At 41.0% G+C, this 24,022-nt stretch overlaps 1 protein-coding gene across 1 annotated transcript in view; it reads right to left on the bottom strand.

Moving 5' to 3' along the window:
• Window positions 1–971: 971 nt before the first annotated feature.
• LOC124261849 (protein NO VEIN-like) overlaps window positions 972–24,022 on the bottom strand; it is a 78,930-nt gene continuing 55,879 nt past the window's right edge. Inside the window, 8 exon segments of the mRNA XM_046696222.1 lie at window positions 972–1,745; window positions 2,212–2,375; window positions 10,219–10,297; window positions 13,691–13,999; window positions 18,005–18,162; window positions 18,946–19,136; window positions 19,972–20,222; window positions 20,556–21,816. Of these exon segments, the coding sequence (XP_046552178.1) occupies window positions 1,246–1,745; window positions 2,212–2,375; window positions 10,219–10,297; window positions 13,691–13,999; window positions 18,005–18,162; window positions 18,946–19,136; window positions 19,972–20,222; window positions 20,556–21,816 (2,913 nt within the window). The 3' untranslated portion in view covers window positions 972–1,245.

The raw sequence follows: 24,022 nt of genomic DNA, 5'->3' as shown, positions 1-24,022 counted from the left end.
AAAACACTAAAGACTATAAAAGAGATTATTTGAGTCCCCTCTACCACTGGGAGGTCCGACATCAATCAAACTGATGGTTTCTGATGCTGCTAGGCAGCTGTGTGTTGGCTCAGAAAGATGACAATCCATCCAAATAGTTCCTGAAGCAACTTGCACTTTAGATTACATGATCTGATGGAGTGTTGCTGTCTGGCATTACAACTCATGCCTGTCTCACTCATAGATTATCTGACAGTTGCTACTGATCCTATAGTCCTACCCCACAAAGTCGGACGAGATGCTTGTTCCCTGTACACATCGAGTCCTGTTTACAAGTCTGACAAACCGGGTTCTCTAACACTAGGACAAGACTAATTCATACAACAAATCAATGTACTCGCCTTTCAGGCTAAATTCAACTGAGTTGGGTGTGATCCCGTCACATGTACGAGTATATCAACAAGGAGCAGGTCACACCACAACACAGGGAGCTCAAGTCAGTATCACAGGTTCATGTGGTCTCCAGGATGTCTCTATGTCTTCCTATTATGACAACAAATCCTACCCATACATGCAAACTGTGAGCTGTACACGGACACAAACATACACCACAGCTTTAGGCGTACAAACATACACCAGAGTTGACATGAATACATACATCTGAAGTTAAAAGTACATCAAATATATCAAAGTGTAGAGGTACATTAATACATACATCAAAGTTTAGAGGTACATGAACAAAACATCTGAAGTTAAGAGTACATGAATAACACATCAAAGTTTAGATGTGCATGAATAAGACTTGTTTACATGTACATGAAGAACACATCAAAGTTTAGATGTGCACGAATAATACATGTTTAGATCTACATGAATAACACATCAAAGTTTAGATCTACATGAATGATACATCAAAGTTTAGATGTGCACGAATAATACATGTTTAGATCTACATGACTGACTGAATGACTGAGTTTAGTTTTACGCCGCTTTTAGCAATATTCCAGCAATATCACGGCAGGGGACACCAGAAATGGGCTTAACACATTGTGCCCATGTGGGGAATCGAACCCGGGCCTTCGGCGTGACGAGCCAACGCTCTAAGCACTAGGCTACCCCACTGCCCTAGATCTACATGAATAACACATCAAAGTTTAGATGTGCATGAATGACACATGTTTAGATCTACATGAATAACACATCAAAGTTTATATATACATGAATGACACATCAAAGTTTAGATCTACATGAATGACACATCAAAGTTTAGATGTACATGAAGAGTTTCAGTCTGCCTTGGTCCATCTTGAGGGCGATGTTGTCGATACGGAGAAGCTTCACATTCTGTGAGTTGCCTGTATTGAACACCCGGTAAATCTGATACTGCTCCTTCTGAGCATGTGCAAAGTTGACCTCCCGGGAAGAAATGTCGAAGTGTTTCTTCTCATCCTTCAGAGTACTCTTTACCTCGATGTACACTGATCGGGATTCAGGACTTTCATCATCCAGACAAGTTATTTCAAAGTCATATGGCAATCCTGATTCTTCTGTTTCATTCACCCATCGGACATCCACAATGTCCTTGTTGAGCGTCATCTGTTGGAGAAGATAATTATGGACCAGTGTCTCTCCCCAACGGCCAACGGCAGACATGTCCGTCCGGTCCTCCTCCAAGACAAGGGCGTCGGGCATCTGGAGGTCATCACCAGGCACCAGTTCCTCGTACACCAACTCACTGGCAGACTCACTCCACGTCGGGTCACCAGCTGGCAATACACAATCAGGGGGATTAGACACTGAGGTCACAACACATCACAGAAACTGGACCCAGAACGATGGAGACAGGAAATATCAGGCAAGACAATACAATGGGCACAGAACAATAGATACGAACAGTTGGGAAATAATTCCTTGAAGCTTAGGGTGTGAGGATGAGCCCAACCAAGGCATCTGCTTTTGTTATTGTTTAGCTGAGGACATGAAGAGACAGGACATATTCCCCACACACTCTACTGGGCTTAGCTGAGGACATGAAGAGACAGGACATATTCACCACACACTCTACTGGGCTTAGCTGAGGACATGAAGAGATAGGACATATTCACCACACACTCTACTGGGCTTAGCTGAGGACATGAAGAGATAGGACATATTCACCACACATTCTACTGGGCATATCTAGGCAACTAAAGTAAAAATGGCAGCCAATCCAAATGTCGGGACGAAACTTACGTTTAAAGAAGACAGGTTTCTTTGGGCTTGAGGCCACCTCACTCTCACTGTGCTGGTGTCGGCGTTTACTTCCTGGGGTTGTCTGCTCTTGGTCTGCAGTGGGAGACTCGGAAGGTCTGTCCTTAGAGTCTGCATCGGCCTCTTCTTGGCTCATGTTGTGGGGACTGAGAACAGAACAGACTCATCACTGAAGCATTCACATGATGGCCATAAACAGTTGCATGATGGCCATAAACAGCCTCTGTGTTGAGATATAACAACACACAAACAGTCACATCATGGCCATAATCAGCCTCTGTGTTGAAATATAACAACACACAAACAGTCACATGATGGCCAAAAACAGCCTCTGTGTTGAAATTTAACAACACACAAACAGTCACATGATGGCCAAAAACAGCCTCTGTGTTGAAATATAACAACACACAAACAGTCACATGATGGCCATAAACAGCCTCTGTGTTGAAATATAACAACACACAAACAGTCACATGATGGCCATAAACAGCCTCTGTGTTGAAATATAACAACACACAAACAGTCACATGATGGCCATAAACAGCCTCTGTGTTGAAATATAACAACACACAAACAGTCACATGATGGCCATAAACAGCCTCTGTGTTGAAATATAACAACACACAAACAGTCACATCATGGCCATAAACAGCCTCTGTGTTGAAATATAACAACACACAAACAGTCACATGATGGCCATAAACAGCCTCTGTGTTGAAATATAACAACACACAAACAGTCACATCATGGCCATAAACAGCCTCATGTGTTGAAATATAACAACACACAAACAGTCACATCATGGCCATAAACAGCCTTTGTGTTGAAATATAACAACACACAAACAGTCACATGATGGCCATAAACAGCCTCTGTGTTGAAATATAACAACACACAAACAGTCACATGATGGCCATAAACAGCCTCTGTGTTGAAATATAACAACACACAAACAGTCACATGATGGCCAAAACAGCCTCTGTGTTGAAATATAACAACACACAAACAGTCACATCATGGCCATAAACAGCCTCTGTGTTGAAATATAACAACACACAAACAGTCACATGATGGCCATAAACAGCCTCTGTGTTGAAATATAACAACACACAAACAGTCACACATGGCCATAAACAGCCTCTGTGTTGAAATATCATAAACAGCCTCTGTGTTGAAATATAACAACACACAAACAGTCACATCATGGCCATAAACAGCCTCTGTGTTGAAATATAACAACACACAAACAGTCACATGATGGCCATAAACAGCCTCTGTGTTGAAATATAACAACACACAAACAGTCACATCATGGCCATAAACAGCCTCTGTGTTGAAATATAACAACACACAAACAGTCACATGATGGCCATAAACAGCCTCTGTGTTGAAATATAACAACACACAAACAGTCACATCATGGCCATAAACAGCCTCTGTGTTGAAATATAACAACACACAAACAGTCACATCATGGCCATAAACAGCCTCTGTGTTGAAATATAACAACACACAAACAGTCACATCATGGCCATAAACAGCCTCTGTGTTGAAATATAACAACACACAAACAGTCACATGATGGCCATAAACAGCCTCTGTGTTGAAATATAACAACACACAAACAGTCACATGATGGCCATAAACAGCCTCTGTGTTGAAATATAACAACACACAAACAGTCACATGATGGCCATAAACAGCCTCTGTGTTGAAATATAACAACACACAAACAGTCACATGATGGCCATAAACAGCCTCTGTGTTGAAATATAACAACACACAAACAGTCACATCATGGCCATAAACAGCCTCTGTGTTGAAATATAACAACACACAAACAGTCACATGATGGCCATAAACAGCCTCTGTGTTGAAATATAACAACACACAAACAGTCACACATGATGGCCATAAACAGCCTCTGTGTTGAAATATAACAACACACAAACAGTCACATGATGGCCATAAACAGCCTCTGTGTTGAAATATAACAACACACAAACAGTCACATGATGGCCATAAACAGCCTCTGTGTTGAAATATAACAACACACAAACAGTCACATGATGGCCATAAACAGCCTCTGTGTTGAAATATAACAACACACAAACAGTCACATCATGGCCATAAACAGCCTCTGTGTTGAAATATAACAACACACAAACAGTCACATCATGGCCATAAACAGCCTCTGTGTTGAAATATAACAACACACAAACAGTCACATCATGGCCATAAACAGCCTCTGTGTTGAAATATAACAACACACAAACAGTCACATCATGGCCATAAACAGCCTCTGTGTTGAAATATAACAACACACAAACAGTCACATCATGGCCATAAACAGCCTCTGTGTTGAAATATAACAACACACAAACAGTCACATGATGGCCATAAACAGCCTCTGTGTTGAAATATAACAACACACAAACAGTCACATGATGGCCATAAACAGCCTCTGTGTTGAAATATAACAACACACAAACAGTCACATCATGGCCATAAACAGCCTCTGTGTTGAAATATAACAACACACAAACAGTCACATGATGGCCATAAACAGCCTCTGTGTTGAAATATAACAACACACAAACAGTCACATGATGGCCATAAACAGCCTCTGTGTTGAAATATAACAACACACAAACAGTCACATGATGGCCATAAACAGCCTCTGTGTTGAAATATAACAACACACAAACAGTCACATGATGGCCATAAACAGCCTCTGTGTTGAAATATAACAACACACAAACAGTCACATGATGGCCATAAACAGCCTCTGTGTTGAAATATAACAACACACAAACAGTCACATCATGGCCATAAACAGCCTCTGTGTTGAAATATAACAACACACAAACAGTCACATCATGGCCATAAACAGCCTCTGTGTTGAAATATAACAACACACAAACAGTCACATGATGGCCATAAACAGCCTCTGTGTTGAAATATAACAACACACAAACAGTCACATGATGGCCATAAACAGCCTCTGTGTTGAAATATAACAACACACAAACAGTCACATCATGGCCATAAACAGCCTCTGTGTTGAAATATAACAACACACAAACAGTCACATGATGGCCATAAACAGCCTCTGTGTTGAAATATAACAACACACAAACAGTCACATCATGGCCATAAACAGCCTCTGTGTTGAAATATAACAACACACAAACAGTCACATCATGGCCATAAACAGCCTCTGTGTTGAAATATAACAACACACAAACAGTCACATGATGGCCATAAACAGCCTCTGTGTTGAAATATAACAACACACAAACAGTCACATGATGGCCATAAACAGCCTCTGTGTTGAAATATAACAACACACAAACAGTCACATGATGGCCATAAACAGCCTCTGTGTTGAAATATAACAACACACAAACAGTCACATCATGGCCATAAACAGCCTCTGTGTTGAAATATAACAACACACAAACAGTCACATGATGGCCATAAAACAGCCTCTGTGTTGAAATATAACAACACACAAACAGTCACATCATGGCCATAAACAGCCTCTGTGTTGAAATATAACAACACACAAACAGTCACATCATGGCCATAAACAGCCTCTGTGTTGAAATATAACAACACACAAACAGTCACATGATGGCCATAAACAGCCTCTGTGTTGAAATATAACAACACACAAACAGTCACATGATGGCCATAAACAGCCTCTGTGTTGAAATATAACAACACACAAACAGTCACATCATGGCCATAAACAGCCTCTGTGTTGAAATATAACAACACACAAACAGTCACATGATGGCCATAAACAGCCTCTGTGTTGAAATATAACAACACACAAACAGTCACATCATGGCCATAAACAGCCTCTGTGTTGAAATATAACAACACACAAACAGTCACATGATGGCCATAAACAGCCTCTGTGTTGAAATATAACAACACACAAACAGTCACATGATGGCCATAAACAGCCTCTGTGTTGAAATATAACAACACACAAACAGTCACATGATGGCCATAAACAGCCTCTGTGTTGAAATATAACAACACACAAACAGTCACATGATGGCCATAAACAGCCTCTGTGTTGAAATATAACAACACACAAACAGTCACATCATGGCCATAAACAGCCTCTGTGTTGAAATATAACAACACACAAACAGTCACATGATGGCCATAAACAGCCTCTGTGTTGAAATATAACAACACACAAACAGTCACATCATGGCCATAAACAGCCTCTGTGTTGAAATATAACAACACACAAACAGTCACATGATGGCCATAAACAGCCTCTGTGTTGAAATATAACAACACACAAACAGTCACATCATGGCCATAAACAGCCTCTGTGTTGAAATATAACAACACACAAACAGTCACATCATGGCCATAAACAGCCTCTGTGTTGAAATATAACAACAACAAACAGTCACATGACAAACAGCCTCTGTGTTGAAATATAACAACACACAAACAGTCACATCATGGCCATAAACAGCCTCTGTGTTGAAATATAACAACACACAAACAGTCACATGATGGCCATAAACAGCCTCTGTGTTGAAATATAACAACACACAAACAGTCACATGATGGCCATAAACAGCCTCTGTGTTGAAATATAACAACACACAAACAGTCACATCATGGCCATAAACAGCCTCTGTGTTGAAATATAACAACACACAAACAGTCACATGATGGCCATAAACAGCCTCTGTGTTGAAATATAACAACACACAAACAGTCACATGATGGCCATAAACAGCCTCTGTGTTGAAATATAACAACACACAAACAGTCACATGATGGCCATAAACAGCCTCTGTGTTGAAATATAACAACACACAAACAGTCACATGATGGCCATAAACAGCCTCTGTGTTGAAATATAACAACACACAAACAGTCACATGATGGCCATAAACAGCCTCTGTGTTGAAATATAACAACACACAAACAGTCACATCATGGCCATAAACAGCCTCTGTGTTGAAATATAACAACACACAAACAGTCACATGATGGCCATAAACAGCCTCTGTGTTGAAATATAACAACACACAAACAGTCACATGATGGCCATAAACAGCCTCTGTGTTGAAATATAACAACACACAAACAGTCACATGATGGCCATAAACAGCCTCTGTGTTGAAATATAACAACACACAAACAGTCACATCATGGCCATAAACAGCCTCTGTGTTGAAATATAACAACACACAAACAGTCACATGATGGCCATAAACAGCCTCTGTGTTGAAATATAACAACACACAAACAGTCACATGATGGCCATAAACAGCCTCTGTGTTGAAATATAACAACACACAAACAGTCACATGATGGCCATAAACAGCCTCTGTGTTGAAATATAACAACACACAAACAGTCACATCATGGCCATAAACAGCCTCTGTGTTGAAATATAACAACACACAAACAGTCACATGATGGCCATAAACAGCCTCTGTGTTGAAATATAACAACACACAAACAGTCACATGATGGCCATAAACAGCCTCTGTGTTGAAATATAACAACACACACAGTCACATGATGGCCATAAACAGCCTCTGTGTTGAAATATAACAACACACAAACAGTCACATGATGGCCATAAACAGCCTCTGTGTTGAAATATAACAACACACAAACAGTCACATGATGAAATATAACAACACACAAACAGCCATAAACAGCCTCTGTGTTGAAATATAACAACACACAAACAGTCACATCATGGCCATAAACAGCCTCTGTGTTGAAATATAACAACACACAAACAGTCACATGGATAAACAGGCCATACAACAGTCACATGATCTGTGTTGAAATATAACAACACACAAACAGTCACATGATGGCCATAAACAGCCTCTGTGTTGAAATATAACAACACACAAACAGTCACATGATGGCCATAAACAGCCTCTGTGTTGAAATATAACAACACACAAACAGTCACATGATGGCCATAAACAGCCTCTGTGTTGAAATATAACAACACACAAACAGTCACATGATGGCCATAAACAGCCTCTGTGTTGAAATATAACAACACAACAGTCATGGCCATAAACAGCCTCTGTGTTGAAATATAACAACACACAAACAGTCACATCATGGCCATAAACAGCCTCTGTGTTGAAATATAACAACACACAAACAGTCACATGATGGCCATAAACAGCCTCTGTGTTGAAATATAACAACACACAGTCACATGATGGCCATAAACAGCCTCTGTGTTGAAATATAACAACACACAAACAGTCACATCATGGCCATAAACAGCCTCTGTGTTGAAATATAACAACACACAAACAGTCACATGATGGCCATAAACAGCCTCTGTGTTGAAATATAACAACACACAAACAGTCACATCATGGCCATAAACAGCCTCTGTGTTGAAATATAACAACACACAAACAGTCACATCATGGCCATAAACAGCCTCTGTGTTGAAATATAACAACACACAAACAGTCACATGATGGCCATAAACAGCCTCTGTGTTGAAATATAACAACACACAAACAGTCACATGATGGCCATAAACAGCCTCTGTGTTGAAATATAACAACACACAAACAGTCACATCATGGCCATAAACAGCCTCTGTGTTGAAATATAACAACACACAAACAGTCACATGATGGCCATAAACAGCCTCTGTGTTGAAATATAACAACACACAAACAGTCACATGATGGCCATAAAAGCCTCTGTGTTGAAATATAACAACACACAAACAGTCACATCATGGCCATAAACAGCCTCTGTGTTGAAATATAACAACACACAAACAGTCACATGATGGCCATAAACAGCCTCTGTGTTGAAATATAACAACACACAAACAGTCACATCATGGCCATAAACAGCCTCTGTGTTGAAATATAACAACACACAAACAGTCACATGATGGCCATAAACAGCCTTTGTGTTGAAATATAACAACACACAAACAGTCACATGATGGCCATAAACAGCCTCTGTGTTGAAATATAACAACACACAAACAGTCACATGATGGCCATAAACAGCCTCTGTGTTGAAATATAACAACACACAAACAGTCACATCATGGCCATAAACAGCCTCTGTGTTGAAATATAACAACACACAGTCACATCATGGCCATAAACAGCCTCTGTGTTGAAATATAACAACACACAAACAGTCACATGATGGCCATAAACAGCCTTTGTGTTGAAATATAACAACACACAAACAGTCACATGATGGCCATAAACAGCCTCTGTGTTGAAATATAACAACACACAAACAGTCACATGATGGCCATAAACAGCCTCTGTGTTGAAATATAACAACACACAAACAGTCACATGATGGCCATAAACAGCCTCTGTGTTGAAATATAACAACACACAAACAGTCACATGATGGCCATAAACAGCCTTTGTGTTGAAATATAACAACACACAAACAGTCACATGATGGCCATAAACAGCCTCCGTGTTGAAATATAACAACACACAAACAGTCACATGATGGCCATAAACAGCCTCTGTGTTGAAATATAACAACACACAAACAGTCACATGATGGCCATAAACAGCCTCTGTGTTGAAATATAACAACACACAAACAGTCACATGATGGCCATAAACAGCCTTTGTGTTGAAATATAACAACACACAAACAGTCACATGATGGCCATAAACAGCCTCTGTGTTGAAATATAACAACACACAAACAGTCACATGATGGCCATAAACAGCCTCTGTGTTGAAATATAACAACACACAAACAGTCACATGATGGCCATAAACAGCCTCTGTGTTGAAATATAACAACACACAAACAGTCACATCATGGCCATAAACAGCCTCTGTGTTGAAATATAACAACACACAAACAAAACCATAACCCAGTTAGATGATTATTTAAATAACTGATTCACGCATTCTGTATTTGCTACCATGGAAACCCCAATACATTCCTCACCTTGTAGCCCCGACTGGAGATGGTCTCTTGGCTTCCATGGAGACCTCGTGATCTGACAGTTTACGTTTCACCGACCCTGCTGCAAACAAATCATCTCATGTTAACCCTCGTGTCAAACGTTGTTAACCCCTAAACCCCTAAACCCTAACTTCACCCTCACATAATACAGTATCATGTTACATAATGCAACCCGTCATGTCATGTCATGTCAACTCATGTCATATTATGTCAACCCTCATGTCAAATCATGTCAACTCTCATGTCATATCATGTCAACTATCATGCCATATCATGTCAACTCTCATGTCACATCATGTCAACTCTCATGTCAAATCATGTCAACTCTCATGCCATATCATGTCAACTCTCATGTCAAATCGTGTCAACTCTCATGTCATGTCATGTCAACCCTCATGTCATAAAATGTCAACTCTCATGTCATATCATGTCAACTCTCATGTCATATCATGTCAACTCTCATGTCGTAATCATGTCAATTATGTCAACTCTCATGTCATATCATGTCAACTCTCATGTCATGTCAAAATGTCAACTCTCATGTCATATCATGTCAACTCTCATGTCATGTCATGTCAACCATCATCTCACATCATGTCAACTCTCATGTCATATCATGTCAACTCTCATGTCATATCATGTCAACCCTCATGTCACATCATGTCAACTATCATGTCATAAAATGTCAACTCTCATGTCATATCATGTCAACTCTCATGTCATATCATGTCAACTCTCATGTCATAAAATGTCAACTCTCATGTCATGTCAACCATCATGTCACATCATGTCATATCATGTCAACTCTCATGTCATATCATGTCAACTCTCATGTCAAATCATGTCAACTCTCATGTCATATCATGTCAACTCTCATGTCATATCATGTCAACCCTCATGTCAAATTGTGTCAACTCTCATGTCATAATATGTCAACTCTCATGTCATAATATGTCAACTCTCATGTCATATCATGTCATATCATGTCAACCCTCATGTCAAATTGTGTCAACTCTCATGTCATAATATGTCAACTCTCATGTCATAATATGTCAACTCTCATGTCATATCATGTCACTTCTCATGTCATATCATGTCAACTCTCATGTCATGTCATATCATGTCAACTCTCATGTCATATCATGTCAACTATCATGTCATATTATGGCAACTCTCATGTCATAATATGTCAACTCTCATTTCATAATATGTCAACTCTCATGTCATAAAATGTCAACTCTCATGTCATAAAATGTCAACCATCATGTCACATCATGTCAACTCTCATGTCATAAAATGTCAACTCTCATGTCATATCATGTCAACCATCATGTCATAAAATGTCAACCTTCATGTCATATCATGTCAACTCTCATGTCATATCATGTCAACTCTCATGTCATATTATGGCAACTCTCATGTCATAATATGTCAACTCTCATGTCATAATATGTCAACCCTCATGTCACTGACAGTAAACCCTCGTGTAACACAATATTAAACTCTCATGTGACACAATGTTTAACTCTCATGTAACACAATGTTTATGAAACACAATGTTTAACTCTCACGTAACACAATGTTAAACTCTCATGTGACACAATGTTAAACTCTCATGTCATGAGCTATTCACTTTCATATCATACTTGTTGCCCATATATCTGACACAGCTATTCCCAAGTACTACCATATACTGTCATACCTTAATACCATATACTGTCATACCTTAATACCATATATACTGTCATACCTTAATACCATATACTGTCATACCTTAATACCATATACTGTCATACCTTAATACCATATACTGTCATACCTTAATACCACATACTGTCATATACAGTAAATTCTCACACAGTAACACTTGTACACTTGTGTAACCAACAACCCTCAAGTGACGCAGTGTCAACCCTCAGGTGATGCAGTGTCAACCCTCAGGTGACGCAGTGTCAACCCTCAGGTCAACCCTAATGTGACACAGTGTCAACCCTCATGTGTTAATCCTCATCCAATACTGTTACCCCTGTGTAACAGACTGTTAACTGTCATGCATTTAACACACTTATGTAACATCTTGTTAACCTCATATAACACATTGTTAACTGTCACGTAACACTGTTATCCTTGTGTAAAATCTGTTAACATCATGATGAGTAATTGTAACATGCCATCAAAACAGAGCAGCTGGTGAAACATGCTTGTCAGTGAGGGAATTACATAAGCTGAGATAGCAGTCGAGGTGGCAAAGTTCAGTGCTGACAGCAGTAAACTGGTGGAGCTTGCCTACTTCTGCATGACAAGCCATAAACAAACACTTGGGTGCACAGACAGTACAGTAAACAGGAAATAATGCTATCTGCACACATGTAAATGGAGATTCTGCAGTGTATAGTTCATGGAACGTGAACATGATCTGAGAGCACAAGAACAATTACATAAACTTTCAGGTAGACTCTGAAACAGCTTCATGCACTTCTGGGGAGGATATTAGAAGAGCTACACAGGTTTCTGAGGATGGCATTCCCACAGCTGCATGTACTTCTGGGGAGGAAATTGGAACAGCTCCATACACTGCTGGGGAGGACATTGGAAGAGCTAAATATACTTATAGCAAAAACTTCGGAACAGCTACAAACACTTTATGGTAAGACATTGGTAGTGCTACATAAACCTTTTGGGAGAACACTGGAACAGCTACGTACAATAAGGAAGAACAGGGGCACACCTAGATAAATGTGTAGGGAGGACATTGGAAGAGCCACATAAATATTCAGGTAGACACTGGAACACATGCAAAAAATATTCAGGGAGAACAGTGGAACCCAAAACACCATTCAGAGAACAATGGAATCGCTACTAGAAGTTCCATGACAACACTGGTGATTGTGCAGTATAGTGCTGGATATAAACAGATTGTAATTGGTTTAGTTTGAAGAATCACAATGAACACATGCGGGTGCTAGTACTGGTCACAATCAGATGCACATCTGCCAACTCACATTTTGAATAATTCACAGCCAGATATTCTTAGGGTTAGATTCAATTCCTTCATGTATTTGTTGCCTACACCAACTTTGACTCGCAAATGTCAACCTATGGACTTGACATGATGTACATGGAAGGGTGTGACTGACTCTGTGAGTGGGCTGGTGTGTATCTCTGTGAGTGGGCTGGTGTGTATCTCTGTGAGTGTATCTCTGTGAGTGGGCTGGTGTGTATCTCTGTGAGTGGGCTGGTGTGTATCTCTGTGAGTGGGCTGGTGTGTATCTAGGGAACAAACAAACGTTGACTCTGTGAGTGGGCTGGTGTGTATCTAGGGAACAAACAAACGTTGACTCTGTGAGTGGGCTGGTGTGTATCTAGGGAACAAACAAACGTTGACTCTGTGAGTGGGCTGGTGTGTATCTAGGGAACAAACAAACGTTGAGGAGAAAGCAGAAGCTACACCTACATGAAGTAACCACATGAATACCTCCATCCTCGCGACTTATCTCCCTTCTAACACTCTCTCCACCTGTCTGTCCTTCTCGGACATCTCGTTTAGCACTGGTTCCCCCTCCTTCCTTTATTAGGATTGTCTCCCCTGTCTTCAGCTTAGTGGTCTGCCCATCTTCGCCTCTATTGCTTGATGTCTCTGACTGCGAAGCATCAGATTGACGAATGACCTTGATGTTGGACGGAAGGTCACGAACCTGCTGATGATATTCTGGAGGCCTGGGAGGAGGCCACATTTTACCATCACTTGGTCGCTCAACAGCTTCTGAAATAAATAACACAACAATGACACAACTCAACAAGTATGTCTCACACAACAACCTGTGTGTTCTTCTCTGACATTGAACTTCTCATCCAACAGGATGTAACTAATACATAATTATCTCACTTGCAGCATCATATATACAGTTGTGTGGACTGCACCAACTAATACACAAATGTGTGGACTGCGCCAACTAATACACAAATGTGTGGACTGCACCAACTAATACACAAATGTGTGGACTGCTACAACTAATACACAAATGTATGAACTGCACCAACTAATGCACAAATGTGTGGACTGCACAAACTAATACACAAATGTGTGGACTGCACCAACTAATGCACAAAACTGTGAGCTGCAGCAACTAAAACACAAATGTGTGAACTGTACCACCTTATACACAAATGTGTGGATTGCACCACCTAATACACAAATGTGTGAACTGCACCAGCTAATACACAAATTTGTGGACTGCACCACCTGATACACAAATGCATAAACTGCACCAACTAATACAAATGTGTGAAACTGCACCAACTAATACACAAATGTGTGAACTGCACCAACTAATACACAAATGTGTGAACTGCACCAACTAATACACAAATGTGTGGACTGCTACAACTAATACACAAATGTGTGAACTGCACCAACTAATACACAAATGTATGAACTGCACCAACTAATGCACAAATGTGTGGACTGCACAAACTAATACACAAATGTGTGAACTGCACCAACTAATACACAAATGTGTGAACTGCACCACCTAATACACAAATGTATAAACTGCACCAACTAATACACAAATGTGTGGACTGCACCAACTAATACACAAATGTGTGATCTGCACCAACTAATACACAAATGTGTGAACTGTTCCACCAAATACACAAATGTATGAACTGCACCAACTAATACACAAATGTGTGGACTGCACCAACTAATACACAAATGTGTGGACTGCTACAACTAATACACAAATGTGTGAACTGCACCACCTAATACACAAATGTATGAACTGCACCAACTAATACACAAATGTGTGAACTGCACCACCTTATACACAAATGCATAAACTGCACCAACACCAACTAATAATACACAATGTGTGAACTGCACCATACCTTATACACAAATGCATAATAACTGCACTTGGTCCAACTAATGCTGTATTACAAATGTGTATCTGATACAAATATGTTTGACTTGCTCCATCTGACACCAAATATGTTTGACTTGCTTCATCTGATACAAATATGTTTGAATCTTCCATCTGATACAAATATGTTTGACTTGGAATTTGACTTGCTCCATCTGATAGAAATATGTTTGGCTCCATCTGATCTGCTCCATCTGATACAAATATGTTTGACTTGCTGTAATGATACAAACATTGCTCTATCTGATACATGTTTGACTTGCTCCATCTGATACAAATATGTTTGACTTGCTCCATCTGATACAAATATGTTTGACTTGCTCCATCTGATACAAATATGTTTGAATTTGCTATCTGATACAAATATGTTTGACTTGCTCCATCTGATACAAATATGTTTGACTTGCTCCATCTGATGCTCCATCTGATACAAATATATGTTTGACTTTGCTCCATCTGATACAAATATGTTTGACTTGCTCCATCTGATACAAATGCTCCATCTGATACAAATGTTTGATTGCTCCATCTGATACAAATATGTTTGACTTGCTCCATCTGATACAAATATGTTTGACTTGCTCCATCTGATACAAATATGTTTGACTTGCTCCATCTGATCCACAAATATGTTTGACTTGCTCCATCTGATACAAATATGTTTGACTTGCTCCATCTGATACAAATATGTTTGACTTGCTCCATCTGATACAAATATGTTTGACTTGCTCCATCTGATACAAATATGTTTGACTTGCTCCATCTGATACAAATATGTTTGACTTGCTCCATCTGATACAAATATGTTTGACTTGCTCCATCTGATACAAATATCCATTTGACAAATATGTTTGACTTGCTCCATCTGATACAAATATGTTTGACTTGCTCCATCTGATACAAATATGTTTGAATTGCTCCATCTGATACAAATATGTTTGACTTGCTCCATCTGATACAAATATGTTTGACTTGCTCCATCTGATACAAATATGTTTGAATTGCTCCATCTGATACAAATATGTTTGAATTGCTCCATCTGATACAAATATGTTTGACTTGCTCCATCTGATACAAATATGTTTGACTTGCTCCATCTGATACAAATATGTTTGTGTCTTACAAATATGTTTCTTCCTCTGATACTGCATCTGGATACAAATATTTGAATTGCTCCATCTGATCAAACATTGTGTCTTCGAACTTGCCTGCTATCGGAAGATTGAAGATTGTGGGGGCCATGACCGGATAGCATCTCCCTCACTGGCTTCACTTTGGACGTTGGTGGACACTGCAGTAATACACATATTGTCAACATATCTATTAAATCTGAAAACAGTTTGGTACATCTTAGTGACGCAAGTATTATCTGAGAGAATCAGAGTTACCTACCCTGTCTACTGGGTGGACTAGAGAATCAGAGTTACCTACCCTGTCTACTGGGTGGACTAGTGAATCAGAGTTACCTACCCTGACTTCTGGGTGGACTAGTGAATCAGAGTTACCTACCCTGACTACTGGGTGGACTAGTGAATCAGAGTTACCTACCCTGTCTACTGGGTGGACTAGTGAATCAAGTTACCTACCCTGTCTACTGGGTGGAGTAGTGAATCAGAGTTACCTACTCTGTCTACTGGGTGGAATAGAGAATCAGAGCAACCTACCCTGTCTACTGGGTGGACTAGAGAATCAGAGTTACCTACCCTGTCTACTGGGTGGACTAGAGAATCAGAGTTACCTACCCTGTCTACTAGGTGGAGTAGTGAATCAGAGTTACCTACCCTGTCTACTGGGCAGTCGAGTGAATCAAGTTACCTACCCTGTCTACTGGGTGGTCTAGTGAATCAAGTTACCTACCCTGTCTACTGGGTGGACTAGTGAATCAAGTTACCTACCCTGTCTACTGGGTGGACTAGTGAATCAGAGTTACCTACCCTGTCTACTGGGTGGACTAGTGAATCAAGTTACCTACCCTGTCTACTGGGTGGACTACAGAATCAGAGTTACCTACCCTGTCTACTGGATGGACTAGAGAATCAGAGTGACCTACCCTGTCTACTGGGTGGACTAGTGAATCAAGTTACCTACCCTGTCTACTGGGTGGACTACAGAATCAGAGTTACCTACCCTGTCTACTGGGTGGACTAGAGAATCAGAGTGACCTACCCTGTCTACTGGGTGGACTAGTGAATCAAGTTTACCCCCTGTCTACCTACAGTCTACCCTGTCTACTTGGTGGACTACAGAATCAGAGTTACCTACCCTGTCTACTGGGTGGACTACAGAATCAGAGTTACCTACCCTGTCTACTGGGTGGACTACAGAATCAGAGTTACCTACCCTGTCTACTGGGTGGACTAGAGAATCAGAGTGACCTACCCTGTCTACTGGGTGGACTAGTGAATCAAGTTACCTACCCTGTCTACTTGGTGGACTACAGAATCAGAGTTACCTACCCTGTCTACTGGGTGGACTACAGAATCAGAGTTACCTACCCTGTCTACTGGGTGGACTAGAGAATCAGAGTTACCTACCCTGTCTACTGGGTGGACTAGTGAATCAGAGTTACCTACCCTGTCTACTGGGTGGACTAGAGAATCAGAGTTACCTACCCTGTCTACTGGGTGGACTAGAGAATCAAGTTACCTACCCTGTCTACTGGGTGGAGTATTGAATAAGAGCAACCTACTCTGTCTACTGGGTGGACTAGAGAATCAGAGCAACTTACCCTGTCAACTGGGTGGAGTAGTGAATCAGAGTTACCTACCCTGTCTACTGGGCAGTCGAGTGAATCAAGTTACCTACCCTGTCTACTGGGCAGTCGAGTGAATCAAGTTACCTACCCTGTCTACTGGGTGGTCGGATTGGGTCTGGAATGATAGGTGGTGTCACCTCCCACACCGCCTCGTCTTCTGGCAGAGGGTCCACCTCATACTGTTCCAGCACTTCCTTGATGCCTTCAGGATGATCCAGGACAGGCCTCAGATCTCGGAGAATGTCCCTGCAACATTTGGGTTGCAATCTGTGTATTTTCTCAAGGCAGGGGTCACAAGAAATCAAACAACAGTTACTGTTCATAGTTTTAAGTATTCCACTCTAGCCATAAATTAGAAATAAAAAACTGTCTCTTCTTTCATCCAATAAGTCTCATGCACTATATCCAGATAGTTGTGGCAGCCTGACATACCCGAGGAAGTATTATTACAATTGTACACACTGATAGCTGATGTCATCACAGCACAGCAAGCATGTAACACGTCACACCTGGCATCCAGCAGCCCTTCAGAGTGGGCATGTAGGACATGGATTATACAGCTACACGTATATGGCTGAATCAGAAGTATAGAGGATCTCTTCTAGATCCTTAGCTTTGTCCCTTTAAGATGTTACTATCCATTTCGACTAAGTAACGCAAGAATTCTTGTTGGAAGGCAATTCCGCATCAGCAGATAAGGGCTTCATTCAATTTTGATGGGCTAAAAATAATAAACCCTGGAACTATCACAAGCTTTCTTTGTACTCCTGGGGTTTAAAACACCATCTGGACCACTGCAATAAGTGGGAAATGATGATGATACCAGTAGAACATCCAAACATTTCACAGTAAGATTACATTCAAAACATGGCCATGTTGTTCAAAAGGTATTTAAGGATTTACTGGCTTCACCTACACCCATGTGCGGAACAAGTCCACGGCAGACAGGAAGACACTTCATGCTCTAAACACAAGCAGAATTTCTGAGTCAACATCTTTGTCGAGCACTGGTGACAACATTGCTCCTACCTCAAGTACTTGAGACACTCTTCGTCTCCACAGGAGAAGTACTTGGCAATCTCACGATTGACATCTGCGTGTGAGTCAACCTGACTGGTCTGGAAGAAGAACTGGTTCCCGGTCTGGATACACCTCTCGGGGCGGATCACACGTGGTTCAGGGTTATTGGTCAATGTGTAGATCACCTGCAGCTTGCTCACCTGTTGCCATGGTAACATGCTTACTTAAACAACAAAAACACTGTGACACAGGAGAATGAAAGGTGTTCAGTGGCGTAGTCAGCAATATTCCAGCAACACCACAGCAGTCTGTACACATCCATGATACTGAAGTCTGGACCAGACAAACCAGTGACTCACCACAGCAGTCTGTACACATCCATGATACTGAAGTCTGGACCAGACAAACCAGTGACTCACAGACATGATGGGTAATCAGTCACGATGTGTCTGACCAGACATTAGTGTGAAGATGTCTGATTACACCCAGGAGGACATTCACGGCCTACAATCTACAGCCTACTGATCAGGTGGGTATCTTTACTAAGTAGAAGAGTCCATGTGTAGGATTTCATCTGAATACAGTCATATAGGACTTCAATGATTCACAATGATTCGAAGCCTGCACTGTTCTCACAAGTTACCACCTTTGGTTGATTGTGTGTTGTTCATAAACTGGTTTGTTAGCAATATTCCAGCTATGTGGCGGTGGTCTGTAAACATGTGAGTCTGGACCAGACACGCCAGTGGCCAACACCATGAGCGTGGATCTACACAACTGGGATACGATGACATTTGTCAACCAAGTCAGCGAGTCTGACCATCCGATCCCGTTATTCGTCTCATACAACAAGCATGGTCTGCCAAAAACAAATTTTAACCGAGATCTTCATGGGTAGACAAGACAGACACACATGACTACAACAAATTATAATAAACTCAGCTATATGACAGCTGCCGATAAACATCAAGCCTGGACAAGAAATCCCAAGGATTGATATTATGAGCAAATATCTATATGTTGAGGTCAACGTACCTGGTTGAAGCTGATAATCTTGAGCTTGCTGACAACATCTCTCTGTTCCACTAGGTCCTTGTAGACGTCCTCTTGGTAGTAGTACAGGTAAGCCTGTATGTGGGGCACCACCTGGTGGGCGTACCACTGCAGCTGCGGACACTGCGCCATCATCTCCGTGATCTCCTCCGCGTGCACACATGAACTCAACGTCGCTATCTTGAACAGTCCCACAAATGCTGAGATGGCATCAGGGTCATGTTTTGGCTGATCTGAAGAAGATGGAAACAAAAGGATGCATCCCTTCCTCAATGAACACAGTGAACACTAAACTACGAGACTAGACAATATGACGCTTCTGTAGTACTGGCCAAGACAGCTACCAGCATTCTGTAAACTGTCAACTGACCATCCAAAGGTCCACAAGCAGGAATTACAGATCTTAACATTTCACACAGACAGGTATCTTGTCATCTTGATATCATAAACTTGTTTCACATGTCAATAGAACACTATTTTGTATTTCAAAAGCTGAATTTTGGCTCAGTGGACAAATTAGCCTGCAGACAACCACCTGACCCCAGCAGCTCCGTCCAGCAACTCACCTCTGCCATACTTAATCTTCATCTTCCTACTGCCAGGGTTCCGCGGTTCCTCCAGCTTCAGAAAATGGACATTCTTCTCCTCAGCAAACATCTTCTCTAGTTCTTGACTGTCAGCTATCATTGGGTTATCATCTACACTCACCCAAATATCCTTCTTGGTAGGAAATATCTTCTGTTTTTTCAGTTTCTTAATCGCCCCTTCAACCTCTTGCTTCACGAGCGGTAGTTCCCCTGACGATGCTTGTTCATGCTTGACTCTGAATGCCTTTTTTCCTATGAAGGCAAATATGGTCAAAGTGTCTGAGAACACAACCCTGTTACTTGGTGAATTCACAGTTGCCATAAGAAGGAGGAGGTCCGCAAAGTCCTTCAGACATGGACCCACCTCAATTCTGGCACCCCTCATAAACTGATCTTCTAAATCTGCGTAGAGATGGCATATAAAGTACCTTTTGGCAAGATCTGAGTGATAGTCAACCAACAGGTCATGGTATCTGTGGAAGAGACCAGATCGATCTGTCCACCAGACTTCAGCACGGTTCAGCATCATTCCCTCAAGGAAGTTCTGATCATTGCCATCCTGATCCCTGGCCTCCGGCACGAAGATCACAGGGTTGTCGTGATACAGATCCTGATGGTCCTTGCCACCAAGGTTGTCACCAAGATAGCGGTAGACAGCTTTCAGGTGAGCCAGACACGACCGGAACTTCCTTGGACTGTCAGAACCTTCGTCTCGCTTGCCCCACTCAATTAGCATGTCCTTGACCGTGGAGATTTCTACAGTGTTCTTGATACGCAGGTACTTGGTGAAGGAGCTCTGTGGGCTGGCTGTGACTGCCAGGTAGTACACAGTGTGGCCAAGGATCTGCTGCAGCTTGGGAGCCCGCACATAGAGCAGGGACGGCTGCATGAGGACCACCTGCTCCTGCATCCGCAGCCCAGACCCTGGGATCTGTTCCAAGGACAGCTGTAATCCCGGAATCCAGTTCAGAGTCGTCAAGTTCATGCAGAAAGAGGACTCTGCCTCTCGCAGAACTTGACCATTACCATCTTTCACCTGAACATTCTGGTACTTGGAGTATTTGGCATTCCAGTCTCTGTCAAGGATTTCAAACAATGTCTTCATCTGTTCCTTGTGGAGATCCGGGCACTTGTTGTCGGTGACCAAATCAGTAAATTCCTGACATGAGAAGTCTGCAATGTAGTACCCGGTGCTGGATTCAGGCCACATGTCTCGGAGAGGAGCCCAAGCTGTGTCCATCTGAAACATAATCAACACATTCATACCAACCTCACCCCAAAAATGACCATAACACATACAAACCTCACCCCAAACATGACCATAACACATACAAACCTCACCCCCAAACATGACCATAACACATACAAACCTCATCCCCAAACATGACCATAACACATACAAACCTCATCCCCAAACATGACCATAACACATACAAACCCACACCCCAAACATGACCATAACACATACAAACCTCACCCCCAAACATGACCATAACACATACAAACCTCACCCCCAAACATGACCATAACACATACAAACCTCACCCCCAAACATGACCATAACACATACAAACCTCACCCCCAAACATGACCATAACACATATAACCTCACCCCAAACATGACCATAACACATACAAACCTCACCCCCAAACATGACCATAACACATACAAACCTCACCCCCAAACATGACCATAACACAAACAAACCTCACCCCCAAACATGACCATAACACATACTAACCTCACCCCCAAACATGACCATAACACAAACAAACCTCACCCCCAAACATGACCATAACACAAACAAACCTCACCCCAAACATGACCATAACACATACAAACCTCACCCCCAAACAATACTCATACAACCAGGTACAACAATACTCATACAACCAGGTACAATAATCATCATACAACCAGGTACAACAATATTCATACAACCAGGTACAACAATACTCATACAACCAGGTACAACAATACTCATACAACCAGGTACAATAATACTCATACAACCAGGTACAATAATACTCACACAACCAGGTACAACAATACTCATACAACCAGGTACAACAATACTCATACAACCAGGTACAACAATACTCATACAACCAGGTACAACAATACTCATACAACCAGGTACATACACAACAATACTCATACAACCAGGTACAATAATACTCATACAACCAGGTACAATAATACTCATACAACCAGGTACAATAATACTTACACAACCAGGTACAACAATACTCATACAACCAGGTACAACAATCCTCATACAACCAGGTACAACAATACTCATACAACCAGGTACAACAATACTCATACAACCAGGTACAAGGTACAACAATACTCATACAACCAGGTACAACAATCCTCATACAACCAGGTACAATAATACTCATACAACCAGGTACAACAATACTCATACAACCAGGTACAATAATACTCATACAACCAGGTACAATAATACTCATACAACCAGGTACAACAATACTCATACAACCAGGTACAACAATACTCATACAACCAGGTACAATAATACTCAAACAACCAGGTACAACAATACTCAAAACAACCAGGTACAACAATACTCATACAACCAGGTACAACAATACTCATACAACCAGGTACAACAATACTCAAACAACCAGGTACAACAATACTCATACAACCAGGTACAACAATACTCATACAACCAGGTACAACAATACTCAGACAACAATACTCATACTCATACAACCAGATACAACAATACTCATACTCATACAACCAGGTACAACAATACTCATACAACCAGGTACAACAATGCTCATACAACCAGGTACAACAATACTCAAACAACCAGGTACAACAATACTCAAACAACCAGGTACAACAATACTCAAACAACCAGGCACAACAATACTCATACTCATACAACAAGGTACAACAATACTCATACAACCAGGTACAGCAATCCTCAAACAACCAGGTACAACATACTCAAACAACCAGGTACAACAATACTCATACAACCAGGTACAACAATACTCATACTCATACAACAATACTCATACAACCAGGTACAGCAATACTCATACTCATACAACCAGGTACAACAATACTCATACAACCAGGTACAACAATACTCAAACAACCAGGTACAACAATACTCAAACAACCAGGTACAACAATACTCAGACAACCAGGTACAACAATACTCAAACAACCAGGTACAACAATACTCATACTCATACAACAATACTCATACAACCAGGTACAGCAATACTCATACTCATACAACCAGGTACAACAATCCTCATACAACCAGGTACAACAATACTCAAACAACCAGGTACAACAATACTCATACTCATACAACCAGGTACAACAATACTCATACAACCAGGTACAACAATACTCATACAACCAGGTACAACAATACTCAAACAACCAGGTACAA

This window comes from Haliotis rubra, unplaced genomic scaffold, assembly GCF_003918875.1.
Source record: "Haliotis rubra isolate DU_JTF1 unplaced genomic scaffold, ASM391887v1 Scf812, whole genome shotgun sequence".
Lineage (NCBI taxonomy): Eukaryota > Metazoa > Mollusca > Gastropoda > Lepetellida > Haliotidae > Haliotis > Haliotis rubra.
This window is presented reverse-complemented; position numbering and strand designations above follow the sequence as displayed.